We start from the raw sequence: 13876 nt of genomic DNA on the forward strand, positions 1-13876 counted from the left end.
TCTAGACTATTTCCATCCATTTGCCAACAAATACGTAATTTCCTTCTTCTTTATGGCTGAGTAAAACTCCATTGTGTACGTATACCACAATTTCTTAACCCATTCATCTACTGATGGGCATCTGAGCTGATTCCATAATTTGGCTATTAAATTGTACTGCTATAAACATTGGAGTGGCTGTATGCCAGAGCATGCTGATTTTAGATCTTTTGAATAAATCGAAGGAGTGGGAGAGCTGGGTCATATGGTGATTCCATTTCTAATGTTTTGGGGAGTCTCCAAAGTGCTTTCCAGAGTGTTTTGTTGTTGTTGTTGTTGTTTGTTTGTTTTTTACTAATTTTCCATCTTGTCAACATGTATTAGTGTACATTTTCCCCTCATCCTCACCAACATTTACTATTATTTATATTCTTAATTTCCACTTCTAACTGGAATGAGATAAAATCTTAGTGTAGTTTTGATTTGCATTTCCTGGATTGCTAGAGATGTTGAACATTTTTTTCCCATATATTTGCTGTCCATTTGTGTTTCTTCTTAGAAGAAATGTCTTTTTAGTTCTTCTGCCCATTTATTGATTGGGTTATTTGGTTTTTTAGTGTTCAGTTTTTTTGAGTTCTTCATGTATTCTGGATATTAATTCTCTGTTAGAGAAGCAGCTGGAAGAGATTTTCTCCCATTCTGTAGGCTCTCTCTTCATTGCCCTTAATCATTTCTTTTGCTGTGCAGAAGCTTTTTACATTGATGGCATCCAACTTACTAATTCTGTCTTATTTCTTGAGCCTTAGGGATCTTATTAAGGAAGTCAATGTTTGCACTAATTTGATGAAGTGTTGATCTTGTGTTTTCTTTTTGCAGTTGCAAAGTTTCAGGTCTAATTTCTAAGTCTTTGATCCCACAAAATGTTATTTTCAAATTAATTTTTAAAATTTACATATGACAGCAGAATGCATTACAATTCTTATTACACACAGGGCACATTTTTTCATATCTCTGGTTGTATATAAAGTATATTCATACCAATTCGTGTCTTCAAACCTGTACTTTGGATAATATTGCCCATCACATTCCACCATCATTTCTAACCCATTTCTGGCACTGCAGACTCTCCAATAATCGCTGCCATTTACTGAATACTTAGTATGTAGCAGTCACTGCTTTAAGGAATGTACAAGGATTAACTTATATATTCTCCATAAAGACATAGGTGGTAGGTTATCATTAACTCTGTTTTTAAAATGAGGAAACAGAGGCAGACAGAGATAATGCAACCTGTCAAAGAGCACAGAGCTTAGAAATGGTGTAGCTGGGACTGTGAACCTAGGATGTTTGTTTCAAATGGCTGCTGCCTCAACCATTTTGGAGAGAAAAAAATAATCTATTTACAACAAGCTCCTAGAAGACCTTCAGGGTCAGCCTATCACCAAAGTTATTGATTTTTTGAAAGTCAGATCACCCAACCCTGATTCTTTTATTAAGTGAAATATCATTTGTTAAATCTCTACTTCACAGCTAGCTCGCCTTGGCCACCCCCGTACTCCCCCAGGTATGGAAGTATGGATGTGTTCTCCTGTGTCACCCTTTGCATTTTCAAAGTCACCCTGTTCGTGGAATGTGGGGTCATCCCCCAACTGCTGGCTGGAAAATCAAATGCTACTGTTTGCAACAGTTTATCGGAAGCAAACAAGTTGAGGAAAATTGAGTAAGAATTTCTGGGATACCAACATTATGGCAGGAGCAAAGGAAGCAAAATGAGTTTGAAGACTGTCTAAACAGGACAAAGGTAATGATTTACCAAGCTGCCTGCAGATTTAAATGGGGTGGCAGCTAGGAGTGGAGGCAATCCTCCTTTCTTTCAACTGGAGTGCTTCTCATGAGCCAACCCCTGGCTCAGAGAAGATGTTTTCCATGAGGATCGTCTGCCTGGTCCTGAGTGTGGTCAGCACAGTATGGGTAGGGTGCCATTTATTCTTTGTTTCTCTCTGGTGTTTATTCTACAAAGAGCTTGGAGGTTCTGATTCTGCTAATTGTATATTCTGATACACTCTCAGCCTTATGCTCTGGAGGCAACTTGCTAAAAAGGCTTGGCAAGAATGCAGGATAATATGCCTGACTATAAGAGGAAGATCTTAGAGGAACCCAAGTGTACAGATTCACAAGGGAGATCTTGACATCTGTCATTCAGTCTTAAAACATTGTTGGTTGTGTTTTTCTCAGAATTTTAAAGGACAAGAATCCTTCACATTTTTGTCCCTTTAAAGTCTTGGGGTACTATCAAGCTAGATAACAGAACAAAGGATTCTATAAGATTTATTCCCTCTAATTCTTAATTTCTTACTATTTGTCTGTATTACTGCAGACATAATGTTTAGTTTTATTTAAGTTTTTCTAAAAGGTTGTTTTTGTGATTCAAGACAAAATGCTTAAAAAGCAAATGCATTATATTTGGAAACATACAGTAAGACCACAAGAAAAAAGTTGATAAGTAAATAGGTTTATTTGGAAATATTATATTCTTTTAAGATAACTTCTAAATGTTTAAATATGGCAAGAATTTCTAAAATTTAGCTCCAGAGATCTATATAAAGGAAGAAAAAAATTTATTCAAAAATATTTCTGAAACACTCTGATTTTATTAAAAAATATGTCAAACTCAGTTATCTCCTAGTTCATTATACAAGATGTAAATTATTTCAATTTATTTCTTGCCCCCCCTCCAACTCATAAATTTTAGTGTGGGCATAAGCAATAAAGAAGGAAAAAGATGAAGAGGGGGTTTTAACTTAATTTTCTCCCTTATAGAAAAATAATAAGGAAGACTTTTTGTAGGAAATAAAACTAAAACCATTTATTAATGTGATATTTCAGGTAATGCATAGGCTTCAATTATTTTTCCCTCTCTCTTATTGGCATAAATCTACAAATTTTGCTTGTTTTTATTGTTGTTTTGCTTTATTCTGAAATATGTTTGAATTTACTCTTTCATTTTTTTAGACAAAAGGATTTTACTTGTTTCTTTCAATCAATTGTTCTTGGTTCTTTGAATTAGGATTATTGTTATTTGGATATGCTTAAGAAATGAAATTAGGACTGTAAATATTAGCTTAAACTATCCCATACTAAAGAAGTCACAACAAAATTCTTGTAAGTTGGTGGTATAGCATAAAAATAGTGAAAATCTAGAGCCATTTTTATATATTAAGATATAAAGTCTTATTAGTAGAGTTTTTACACCTTAATGACCACTTGGTTCAGAACAGGAAATTTTTAAGTCTGTATTTCTAAGTATAAGATGTTCAAAAAAGTTGTCAGTCAGCAACTATTTTTTGTTTGTTTTCTGTCTACTTTTTTTTTTCCCAATTCAAATAAAAAGAAATCACTCCATGAATGAGCAACCCAAAAAGCATTCCTAAGTTTTACTTCACCCTATTTGTGTCCTTGGTGATGGCTCTTCTGAACTATGGACCCAGCGCTAAAGGCTGCACTAAATACTTGAAGGGAAGTTAAGATAGTGTAGGTTTCTGCCTACTGAAATAGGAATTTTAGGAGAAAGAACTCTGAATTTTTGCATTATCTTTCCATCTACAATCAGTATGAAAAGGCAAAATTTAACCGATTTCATTGATCCAAATAATTAATTACCTTTATCACAAGCCCTTTAAAACTCCTGACATTAATCAGACATTTATTGTCAAACCCTGTTCAGAAATTTGTACCCCTTATCTTTAATTCTCATAACCATTTCGTAAAACGGGTATGAGCATTTTCATTGGAAGGTAAGAAACCTAAAGTTTTGTGGAAGCCCTGAAATTGTGACTTAGGATCTCTTAAGAGTGCCATTCATTCCTGGGACTTGTAGGCATGACAGTGTCTCTTCTTCTCCTGGCTAACGTTGTTGTCGTTGTTGCTCTTTTTGTGCATTGTGAACGAATCTTTAAAGACTACAGATACAGATGAAGGTGAATTCTTAGCAGAAGGAGGAGGGGTGCGTGGCCCAAGAATTGTGGAAAGACAGCAGTCTGCCTGCAAAGAGGGGGACTGGCCCTTCTGTGCTGATGAAGACTGGGTAAGCCGTGGGCCTGGGGAGTAGGAGGGTCCTTCCCTATGGTGCTAGAAAGGGGCCCATAAAACTTTTCCAGTAGGAAATAACCTAATAATAATCTAGCTCCTTGCCTGTCTAATTAAAAACAACAAAGGTCAAGGCACCTAATCCTAAGAGCACAGTTTAATTAAAACCCACTCTGGATCATTACCTGGTTGAACAGATTGGATGTTAGTTGAATGCTTAGGCAAGTTCTAGGAACCTGAGTACTGTGGTCTCAACATTTGATGGAACCCCATTTATAGGTAGGTCAACACTCATTCCAGAGTTTCTCTAATTAGTCCTCTTGATTATTTTTAAGTCAGAAGAGATGGGAACTGCAAATCATTCTGGATCCAAGAGATAGGACCTTAATGTAATTTTCCCCTATTCACTTTCAGAACCAAAAATGCCCTTCTGGCTGCAGGATGAAAGGGTTGATTGATGAAGTCAATCAAGATTTTACGAACAGAATAAATAAGCTCAAAAATTCGCTCTTTGATTATCAAAAAAACAATAAGGATTCTAATACGTTGACCAGGAATATAATGGAGCTTTTGAGAGGGGACTTTGCCAACGCCAATAGTAAGTACTCCATATTAGTATTTTGGCTTTATAACTAAAGCAACAACACAAATCTTAAATAAATAAGATGTCTGCTTAGAGCTACTGAAATTTTATTCCAAAGTACTTAGCATAAAAACACATGCCTTCTTGATATCCCTGAATTTTAAGGAGAGGCTTTTTTTTTAATCTTTTTTTCACACAGCAAAAGAGGTTACTTTACACTCTTAAAGGTCACAAAGTCAGTCAGCATTTTGGATTGAAGACAAGAATGTAAGCATGTTCTTTTTAAGAATATATACTGAAAATTAGATGGACCAGATGCTTTGAGCAGATTTATTTTTGCGGGGGGGAGGGTTACCAAGGATTGAACTCAGAGGCACTCAACCACTGAGCCACATCCTCAGTCCTATTTTTTGTATTTTATTTGGAGACAGGGTCTCACCGGGTTGTTGGGCTCCTCGCTTTTTGCTGAGGCTGGCTTTGAACTCACAATCCTCCTGTCTCAGCCTCCCAAACTGCTGGGATTACAGGCATGCACCACCTCACCCGGCAGATATTTTTGTTTCTAACTTATGGAGGAGGAAACTCACAGGTCAATGAACTTGCTCAAAGACACAAAGCTGGAGGTGAACCCCAGACCCCACTGAGTTCATTATGTAGATTTTTAAATTTTTAAATATAGAACCATTCTCTTTCTCTCTGTTTACCCCCAAAAGAGTCTAGGAACAATTTAACATCTATAGGTAGGAAGAAAAATTCCTCAGTAAGTAAATCCAATAATGGATTCAAATCTCTTGAGTAAGGATATGATAAAATAATTGGAATGTGATCAAACTATTTTATCTCTTAATTAACCTTTGAATAAATTTATTATGTATTAAATAAATTCTATTATTATTTATTACATAAATTTGCTAGTTCTTTATCATCTATTTATAAATTCATTATTTCTTTATTATTTATTAAATAAATTTCTTTGGAATTCCTTCTGTGTTTATTTGAATTACTAACTACTACTAAGACATTGGAACCGACATCCATGAATGACTGCAGAATGCAACAGTGTCTAAAAATCGAATGCCTAATAAGCTTGAAATTCACAGAATAAATATAGGGAGAACAAACTGTGAACAAAACAAAATGTGGGAGTATTTATAATCAAATTTCCTGTATTTTCTTGCTGGCTCTTATAAGCAAATCACTCCCAGATACTTCAAAACCCATGTTTTCTATTTCAGACCATGATAATACATATAATCAAGTATCAGAAGATTTGAGAAGCAGAATTGAGATTCTGAAGCGCAAAGTAATAGAGAAAGTACAGCAAATACAACTTCTGCAGAACAATGTCAGGGCCCAGCTGATAGACATGAAACGCCTGGAGGTAAGACTGTAGCTCAGACCCATGTTCTTGTCATTGAACTGTGAGGAAAAGGAAGACAGTCGTCATACCCATTGAGTGTCTACCATATGCAAAGAAAAGTACTATACCCACCATCTACTTAAAAGTAGGAACTATCTCCCCCCACACTACAGATGAAGAAAAGTAAACTTTCAAGAGCACATAGTAAATTTCAAAAGCAAATTTTCAGTCCTGTCTGCCTGATTCCAAAACCCAGGATATCACCAACCTGGGGCCTCAGCCTCAGTTGTACCAAGGGTGTTTTAATTGGTGTTGCCTTTCAGAGGGAATGGCACCTTACTCTCTACCATTCTGAATCTAAGATGAACCCAAAGAGCTCCCATTGCAGATCCTGGCTAGCCTTCCCATGCCCAACCTGTCTTGCACTGAAGATAGAAAACAAAAAATATGGATTATAGGTCTGCAAGTCCTAAAAATTTAACCAGTTTCCAAACAATAAATGGACTTCCAGGAACTCAAGAGGCATGGTTCATTATTTAAATCTACCTTTTCCTTTTCTCTTTCTCTAGGTGGACATCGATATTAAGATCCGATCTTGCCAAGGGTCATGTAGTAGGTCTGTATCACGTGAGATAGATCTGAGGGACTATGAAAACCAGCAGAGGCAACTTGAACAGATCATATCCCAAAACTTACTTCCCTCTGCAGATAGGCAATACTTACCACTGATAAAAATGACTCCGGTCCCAGACTTGGTTCCTGGACATTACAAGAGCCAGCTTCAAAAGGCCCCTCCAGAGTGGAAGGCGTTAACAGAAATGCAACAGATGAGGATGGTGTTAGAGCGACACGGAAGGGAGGGGAGTGCCCGAGGAGACTCTCCATCTTATGGAACAGGGTCAGTGACAGAAAGGCCCAGGAACCCTGGATCTGCTGGTACGGGACCATGGAATCCTGGAAGTTCTAGGCCTGGAAGTGGTGGAAATTGGAACCCTGGGACTGCTGGATCCGATGGTACTGGACACTGGAATCCTGGGAGCTCCGGACCCGGTCATAGTGGAAATTGGAGACCTGGAGGCTCTGGACATGGAAGTTTTAGGCCAGAGAGTGGGGGCTATGGGAACACCAGGCCTGCCAGCCCAGACTGGGGGGAATTTGAAGAGGTGACAGGAAATATAAATCCAGGGACAAAGAAAGAATATAGCACAGGTAAACTGGTCACTTCTAAAGGAGAGAAAGAGCTCCTGATTGGGAACGAGAAGGTCACCTCTGCTGGTACAACCACCTCACGTCGTTCATGCTCAAAAACCATCACTAAGACTGTGATAGGTGCCGATGGTCGCAGAGAAGTAACCAAAGAAGTGGTAAATTCTGAAGATCCTGCTGACTGTGGTGATGCCACTGACATAGACTCGCTGCACAGTTTTAGTGCCAGAGGCAGCCTGGCTGACTTTTCCAGACTGCACCCTGATGAATCTTCTTTCTTTGAAACTTCCTCAATTGGGAAAACATTCTCAGGTTTGCTCCCACCTTCCTTCAAAGAGTTTGGCAGTAAGATCCAAACTATGGGCTCAGAATCTGACACAGGGGAAACTGGCTCTCTTCATGAAGGTGTACCTGATTTCTCCTCCAGTGGGAAAACTTCAAGTCACAGAAAACTTGTAACCAGTAGCACAACTTACAGTAGAGGAGGCTCCACGGTGGAAACCAAGAACTATAAAATGGCAGATGAGGCTGGAAGTGAAGCCGGCCATGAAGAACTCCGAGAAGCACATACTATCAAGAGAGGCCCTGCCAAGTCTCGCCCTTCCAGAGGTATCCACACTTCTCCTTTGGGGGAGCCTTCCCTGAACCCCTAGACTAATTATTTCTGCAAAGTGCTCCCAAAGTACCTTGCACTTCTTTCTTAATCATCTACTAATCTTTATCAAAATGACACCTTTTTTTGGTCTGTTTTTCATGCTAGACTGTGAGTTCCATGGGGAAGGGGCTTTGTCTATTGTGTTCATCTCTGTATTCCCAAATGCCTAGCAGTGCAGAAAGTCATCACTCAATAAATACATGTTAAATGAATGAATGAATATCTTCTGAAACTCGGTTTTGAGTTTATATAACCAAATTGTTTCATCATTCAAAATATGTGCTATAGGAATTGTCACTCAATTGACTAATTGTAATTTTTAGCGTGTGTCTCAGTTGATATTTAGATCAGGTGAAAAACAAGTTGTACTTGTCTTCATTGATACTTGGCTACCTTTGATGGCTATTTGCCATTAGTCGGTTTGTGCAAGTAAAATTCCAAATTCATTTGAGAAAAATTTACATTTTGAAGATATAGATGACCCTCAATTGCGTACAATTATATCCCACTTATGTACATCCTTTTCTCATGGGCAGAAGGAAGGAAAGAAAGAAGGAAGGGAATAAAGAAAGCAGTATTTGCCTTCTTTAATCGGGTCCATGCCTATCTTTGTAAAAGTTAAATGAGAGTAACTTCTTCCAACCAGCTTAATTTTTTTTTTAGACTGTGATGATGTCCTCCAAACACATCCTTCAGGTGCCCAAAGTGGCATTTTCAATATCAAGCTACCAGGATCCAGTAAGATTTTTTCTGTTTATTGCGATCAAGAGACCAGTTTGGGAGGATGGCTTTTGATCCAGCAAAGAATGGATGGATCACTGAATTTTAACCGGACCTGGCAAGACTACAAGAGAGGTTTCGGCAGCCTGAATGACAAGGGGGAAGGAGAATTCTGGCTAGGCAATGACTACCTCCACTTACTCACACAGAGGGGCTCTATCCTTAGGGTAGAATTGGAGGACTGGGATGGGAAAGGGGCTTATGCGGAGTACCACTTGCAGGTGGGCTCTGAGGAGGAAGGATATGCTCTGCAGGTTTCCTCCTATATGGGCACTGCTGGGGATGCTCTGATTGAGGGTTCTGTGGAAGAAGGGACCGAATACACTTCTCACAATGCCATGCAATTCAGTACCTTCGACAGGGATGCAGACCAATGGGAAGAGAACTGTGCAGAAGTCTACGGAGGGGGCTGGTGGTACAACAACTGCCAGGCAGCCAACCTCAATGGCATCTTCTACCCTGGGGGCTCCTATGACCCAAGGAACAACAGCCCTTACGAGATTGAGAATGGAGTGGTCTGGGTCCCCTTTAGAGGAGCAGATTATTCCCTGAGGGTTGTCCGCATGAAAATCAGGCCCCTGGTGACCCAGTAGGCCAAAGCAGTGGGAATGGGGACAGAAAGGCTTGGTTTGTTTAGCAAAGTGGAGAGAAAATAAGGAAGATAAAGGAGTCAAGATTCTTTACCACCTATTAAAAATGCCCAGGTGCTATTTCATTGTTCTTTGTACTGTAGCCAAATGTAACTGAGACATATTAGTGCTTTGAAAAGTAAAATAATCAAACTTTTTTTTACCTTTAAATAACTCTGTGGGCTTTAAAATTTTTAAAGAAATACACTAAGGGACATCCATTACACCAGGAGGAGGGAGTCACATGGGACCTCCTTTCTGCAACCCAGAAGATGTTGAAAACTTCTCTTCCACACCACCCAGTCATAAGCTAGCCCATTGCAAACTTGTTATTTTCATCCACTAGGTTTGAATGGTTTTAAACCAACATTTTGAGTTAAAAATCACTGAATTGAGCAGTGCTTGACCTTTGTAGAGGAATTCACAATTTTCAAAGTATGTTTTTTAAATTTTTCAATATTTATTTGTTAGTTGTAGTTGGACATAATACCTTTATTTATTTTTATATGGTGCTGAGGATCAAACTCAGGGCCTTGCACATGCTAGGCGAGCACTCTACTGCTGAGCCACAGCCCATCCCTCAAAATATGTTCATCTCTTCTTTTAGCAAGCAAATCCAGAAAAACCATTCTTTCCTAATAGAAATGGAAATGTATTCTTTGAGTCTACCCATAGAGACTATAATGCAGACTCAAATTCTTTTTCAGAGTCTAACCGATTTCTTTCAAGAACATATGGAAAAACACATTTAAAATATTTACAAATATTTCCAAAAAGGAAATTTACACATGCATAAACAATCTCCCCAGTATTGATTTGATTTCAGTTTTCTACCAAATACTAAATCATAACTTTGAAAACACCTCACTAAATATGATCTATGCCATTTTTATAAATTCAACATATTTACATTGGTCAATTTGTTTTCTTTTGTGGGTTCTCTTTAATTATATGAATGAGATTATGAATGGAAAGGGCTTTCTTTGAAGATTTTGAATTTATTATAAGAGAATTAAGTATACTTTTAATTCAATAAACAGTACATTTTAGCAGACTCATTTATGATTGGAAATAGAGTTTGAGTGGGAGAAAAGACACCACACATCTCTTTATTCCATCTGACCTTCTCTTTAACCGATTTCTTTCTCTCCCTTCCCCTGAAATTAGTTATTAATTCATCCTCAATTCCTTTCATTCCTTGGGAAATCCCCTCAACTTGGCTTCCAGGTGCTTGCTGGTCTCTTGAAATTGCTCTCCTTCAGTTAGCAGTGACTTTGTAACTTTGTTAGGATCCTGCGTTCAAGCTTTTCCCTTCATAGTCACCCCATCCTTGGATCTGTCTCCTCTCTTGGTTTCTGGTATCTCACTCCTTCCCATCTCACAATTTTCTGTTTTTCTTTTTTTTCTTTTTTTTTTTTTTTTTAACTGGTGATTTCTTCTCAGATGACTCCTTAGATGCAAGGGTTTGTCATTATGATAACATTAGTGCTCATCTATTAGGGTTAGGTTTGGCATGTGTGGCTTCAACAAGGAAGAGTCCATTTTCTGTTCACAGGAAAAAAAAAAAGTCTGCAGAAATATGTTCCCACAGTCCTCAAGAAGTCAAATCTTAACAGAGGGGCTGCAGTTGTGGCTCAGTGATAGAGCACTTGCCTTGCACATGTGAGGCACTGGGTTCAATCCTCAGCACCACATAAAAATGAATAAGTAAAATAAAGATATTGTGTCCATCTACAACTAAAAAAGTAGTTTAAAAAAAATCTTAACAGAGGCTTGCAGATCACTCCCTGGTCTAAACCTTGTGTTCTGTGATAGCCTGGAAGAAGGAGGAAAGATGGAATGGAAAGGGAGTCTCTTCTCATTTAAGGAGCTTTCTTGATTGTTCCATAGAACACCTCCACTGACATCTTATGGGTCACACCTTAGTCACACAGGTAGATCTAATAGGAGATGCTGACATTTGCTTTTAGCTTGGGTATAAGAGAGTCCTAATTAAAATTAGGATTCTGTTAATAAGGAGGAGAGGGAGAATAGATATTGAAATCCAGTTACTACTTTTAGCCAAACCCTGATTTCTCTCTCTACAATGAGGACCTTTGCTCTTCATTTTGTGTGACTATCACCTAAAGCTTAATCTACATCAGAGGACTTAAGCAGGAAAGTCAGTGAGGTTAGGTTAAATTTGTTTAGCTTTGCACATGAACTCTTACACAAATTAGCCCATTTTCCACTTCTACAATCATTCGCTCTGCACTTCAATTACATTGCATTTTTCATTGGTACTGGAATACCAGGTTTTTAAATGATTTTGTGCTTTCTCACATATTATCTAGAAGATGCCCATTTATCCCTTTAAAAATAGCTCAAATCATGCTTCTGAGAGCCCTTCCCTGATGTCCACCACATAATACAATGAATTGTTCTCTTGTGCCTTGTTTTTGCAAAAATAGAGCAGTCTATTCCTGACTCTAACACACTTATTTTACTGTGGCACTAGATTGTGAATTCCTTTAGGCCAGAGCTCATTTATGTCATGTATTCTCTCCTACATAAGACTATCTCACTTATCCTAAGATGATACAGATAGATTTTAAATATTTCTTTAAATATTTTTCTTTTTTTCTTTTATATTTACATGCCTAATTAATCTGGAATTTGTTTTAATATATTATGAAGAAAATATTCTCTTTTTTTTCTTTTGAAAGATGTCCAAGTATTAGTGGGATAACTTGTTAAATAAAGCATTCTTTGCCCATAGAATTTACATGTCAATTTATTGTACGAATTTTCTCTGGATCTCTTCATAGATGCCTTTGTTTAGCCTCCTGTTTAGTTCATTTTGTGTGTGTGTGTGTGTGTGTGTGTGTGTGTGTGTGTGTGTGTGTTGTGCTAGGGATTGAACATAGGGCCTTGGTAGGCAAGAGCTCTATCCCTGAGCTATACCCACAGTGCTATTCCTTATTCATGTTTAAAATACAGCTTTTGGATGAAATTGTCTCACTTCTATCCCGTTTTGTTTTTTGTTTGCTTGTTTGTTTTTTAATCTAGAAAAATTGTAACTTTCATTTTTACTTTTGAAATTTTCTTCTAGGGGTTACCTGGAAAAGTCTTTCTTAATTTACAATTAGTTACCTTTTAAGGGGTTTAGAGTAAGTTGCCTCTTCCATAATCAAGTTCTATTTAGGTTTTCTATTTCAAAATAACCCTTGAATGAATGAATGTATGAATGAACAAAATAGATATGAACCAGAACATTTTGCCATGAAAGTACATAATTTTAAATATTTCTTCCTTGGAGGAAAATGCCAAATTAGGGTTTCTGATTTTGAGTTAGGAATATAAAAAACATCCAGTCATATTTCAAGTTATGCATAGGTGAAGCGATGTCTTTTAGCCTGAGGCTATCCTTGACGCTCTTCTTCAGTATGCTATAGTATATGAAGGAAAGCTCTTAGTTACTCTTTTCTGAGGTGCAGGAACTATATTTTTATATCTACTACTTAACGCAAGGCCTGTCACATAATAATGACCCAATAAATTTTTATAAGTAAAGGAATCTAAAAATTTTTAGTCTTCTACTTCAAACCTTACAAAAATCCCTTCCATATCTAGTGATATACCCAAGTTAATTAAGATGTCATATTTTATTTTTATTCAAGAAACTACTTACATTTTAATTCATTTATTATATTTGCATATATAGTTCCAGTTTTCTGAAACTCTTTAGTACTGGAAATTTGGAGAAATAAATTTCTCTAAAATGTTAGAAGAACACTTTTAATTAATAATCACATATTGCTAGTTCCTTTTATAAAGTTGAGATCATTTTATTAATTGATTGTTCGGGTGATAGAATAAATTAGGGAGGTTAAATTCTGTGATGATAAGGGGCACACCTGTGAGTGAAGCACACAATATTGTTTTCATAGGTTCTAACCACCTAAGTTCCACCACTTATTATTCATTTGGAGATAATGATACTGTAATTCAGAGATAAACATCAGACTATTGTATATGGCATTTGCTTTAAATTATTTTCCCAGTACTGTTACTGATTTGATTATACTCTGTCATAGGTTCCCCAAGGCAACAAAATATATTTCCCAGTTAGCTAGTGCTAGAGGAGCTGCAGGTGAATCTGGAAAGTAGAGCTATGCAGACACATTCACTCATCTCAAATCAGGTCTACAAAAACCTGAAAGGAAATGATAGGTCACTAATACAAGTACATGCAGAATGCAAAGTCATAAATCTACTATATTTCATATTCAAGAAAAATAATGCAACATTTACTATTTACTAAAAAAGTTTGAGATTAGCAACATTTAGATTTTGATAACTCTGAACATAATGCAAATTCCTTGTAGGTAGTGAGCTTAACATAGAAACCATTTCTGAAATATCTTGTATTTTATTTATTTATCCATTTACTTATTTTTGCATTCATTGATTCATTTATTGTTAGCTTTTAATTGAGACCAAGTACTTTTTAAATGTCATTCATGGAGAAAACACAAATTAATTGAGGTTGAGATCAGGAAGGACCTCAAACATTACAGTATCATAGGGATTTGCATTTGGGGAGGAAACTCAAATTA

General features: G+C 37.1%; 1 protein-coding gene across 1 annotated transcript; it reads left to right on the forward strand.

The window, feature by feature from the left end:
* Positions 1 to 1896: 1896 nt before the first annotated feature.
* On the forward strand, positions 1897 to 9242 carry FGA (fibrinogen alpha chain; the record flags this gene model as incomplete). The annotated part of the gene is made up of 6 exons (XM_081304547.1): positions 1897 to 1950; positions 3938 to 4063; positions 4480 to 4663; positions 5884 to 6029; positions 6578 to 7823; positions 8533 to 9242. The coding sequence occupies 6 exons, from the start codon at positions 1897 to 1899 to the stop codon at positions 9240 to 9242; spliced, it is 2466 nt and encodes an 821-aa protein (XP_081160673.1).
* Positions 9243 to 13876: the final 4634 nt, after the last annotated feature.

This window comes from Spermophilus citellus (genome assembly GCF_964194105.1).
Source record: "Spermophilus citellus genome assembly, chromosome: 8".
Classification (NCBI taxonomy): Eukaryota; Metazoa; Chordata; class Mammalia; order Rodentia; family Sciuridae; genus Spermophilus; species Spermophilus citellus.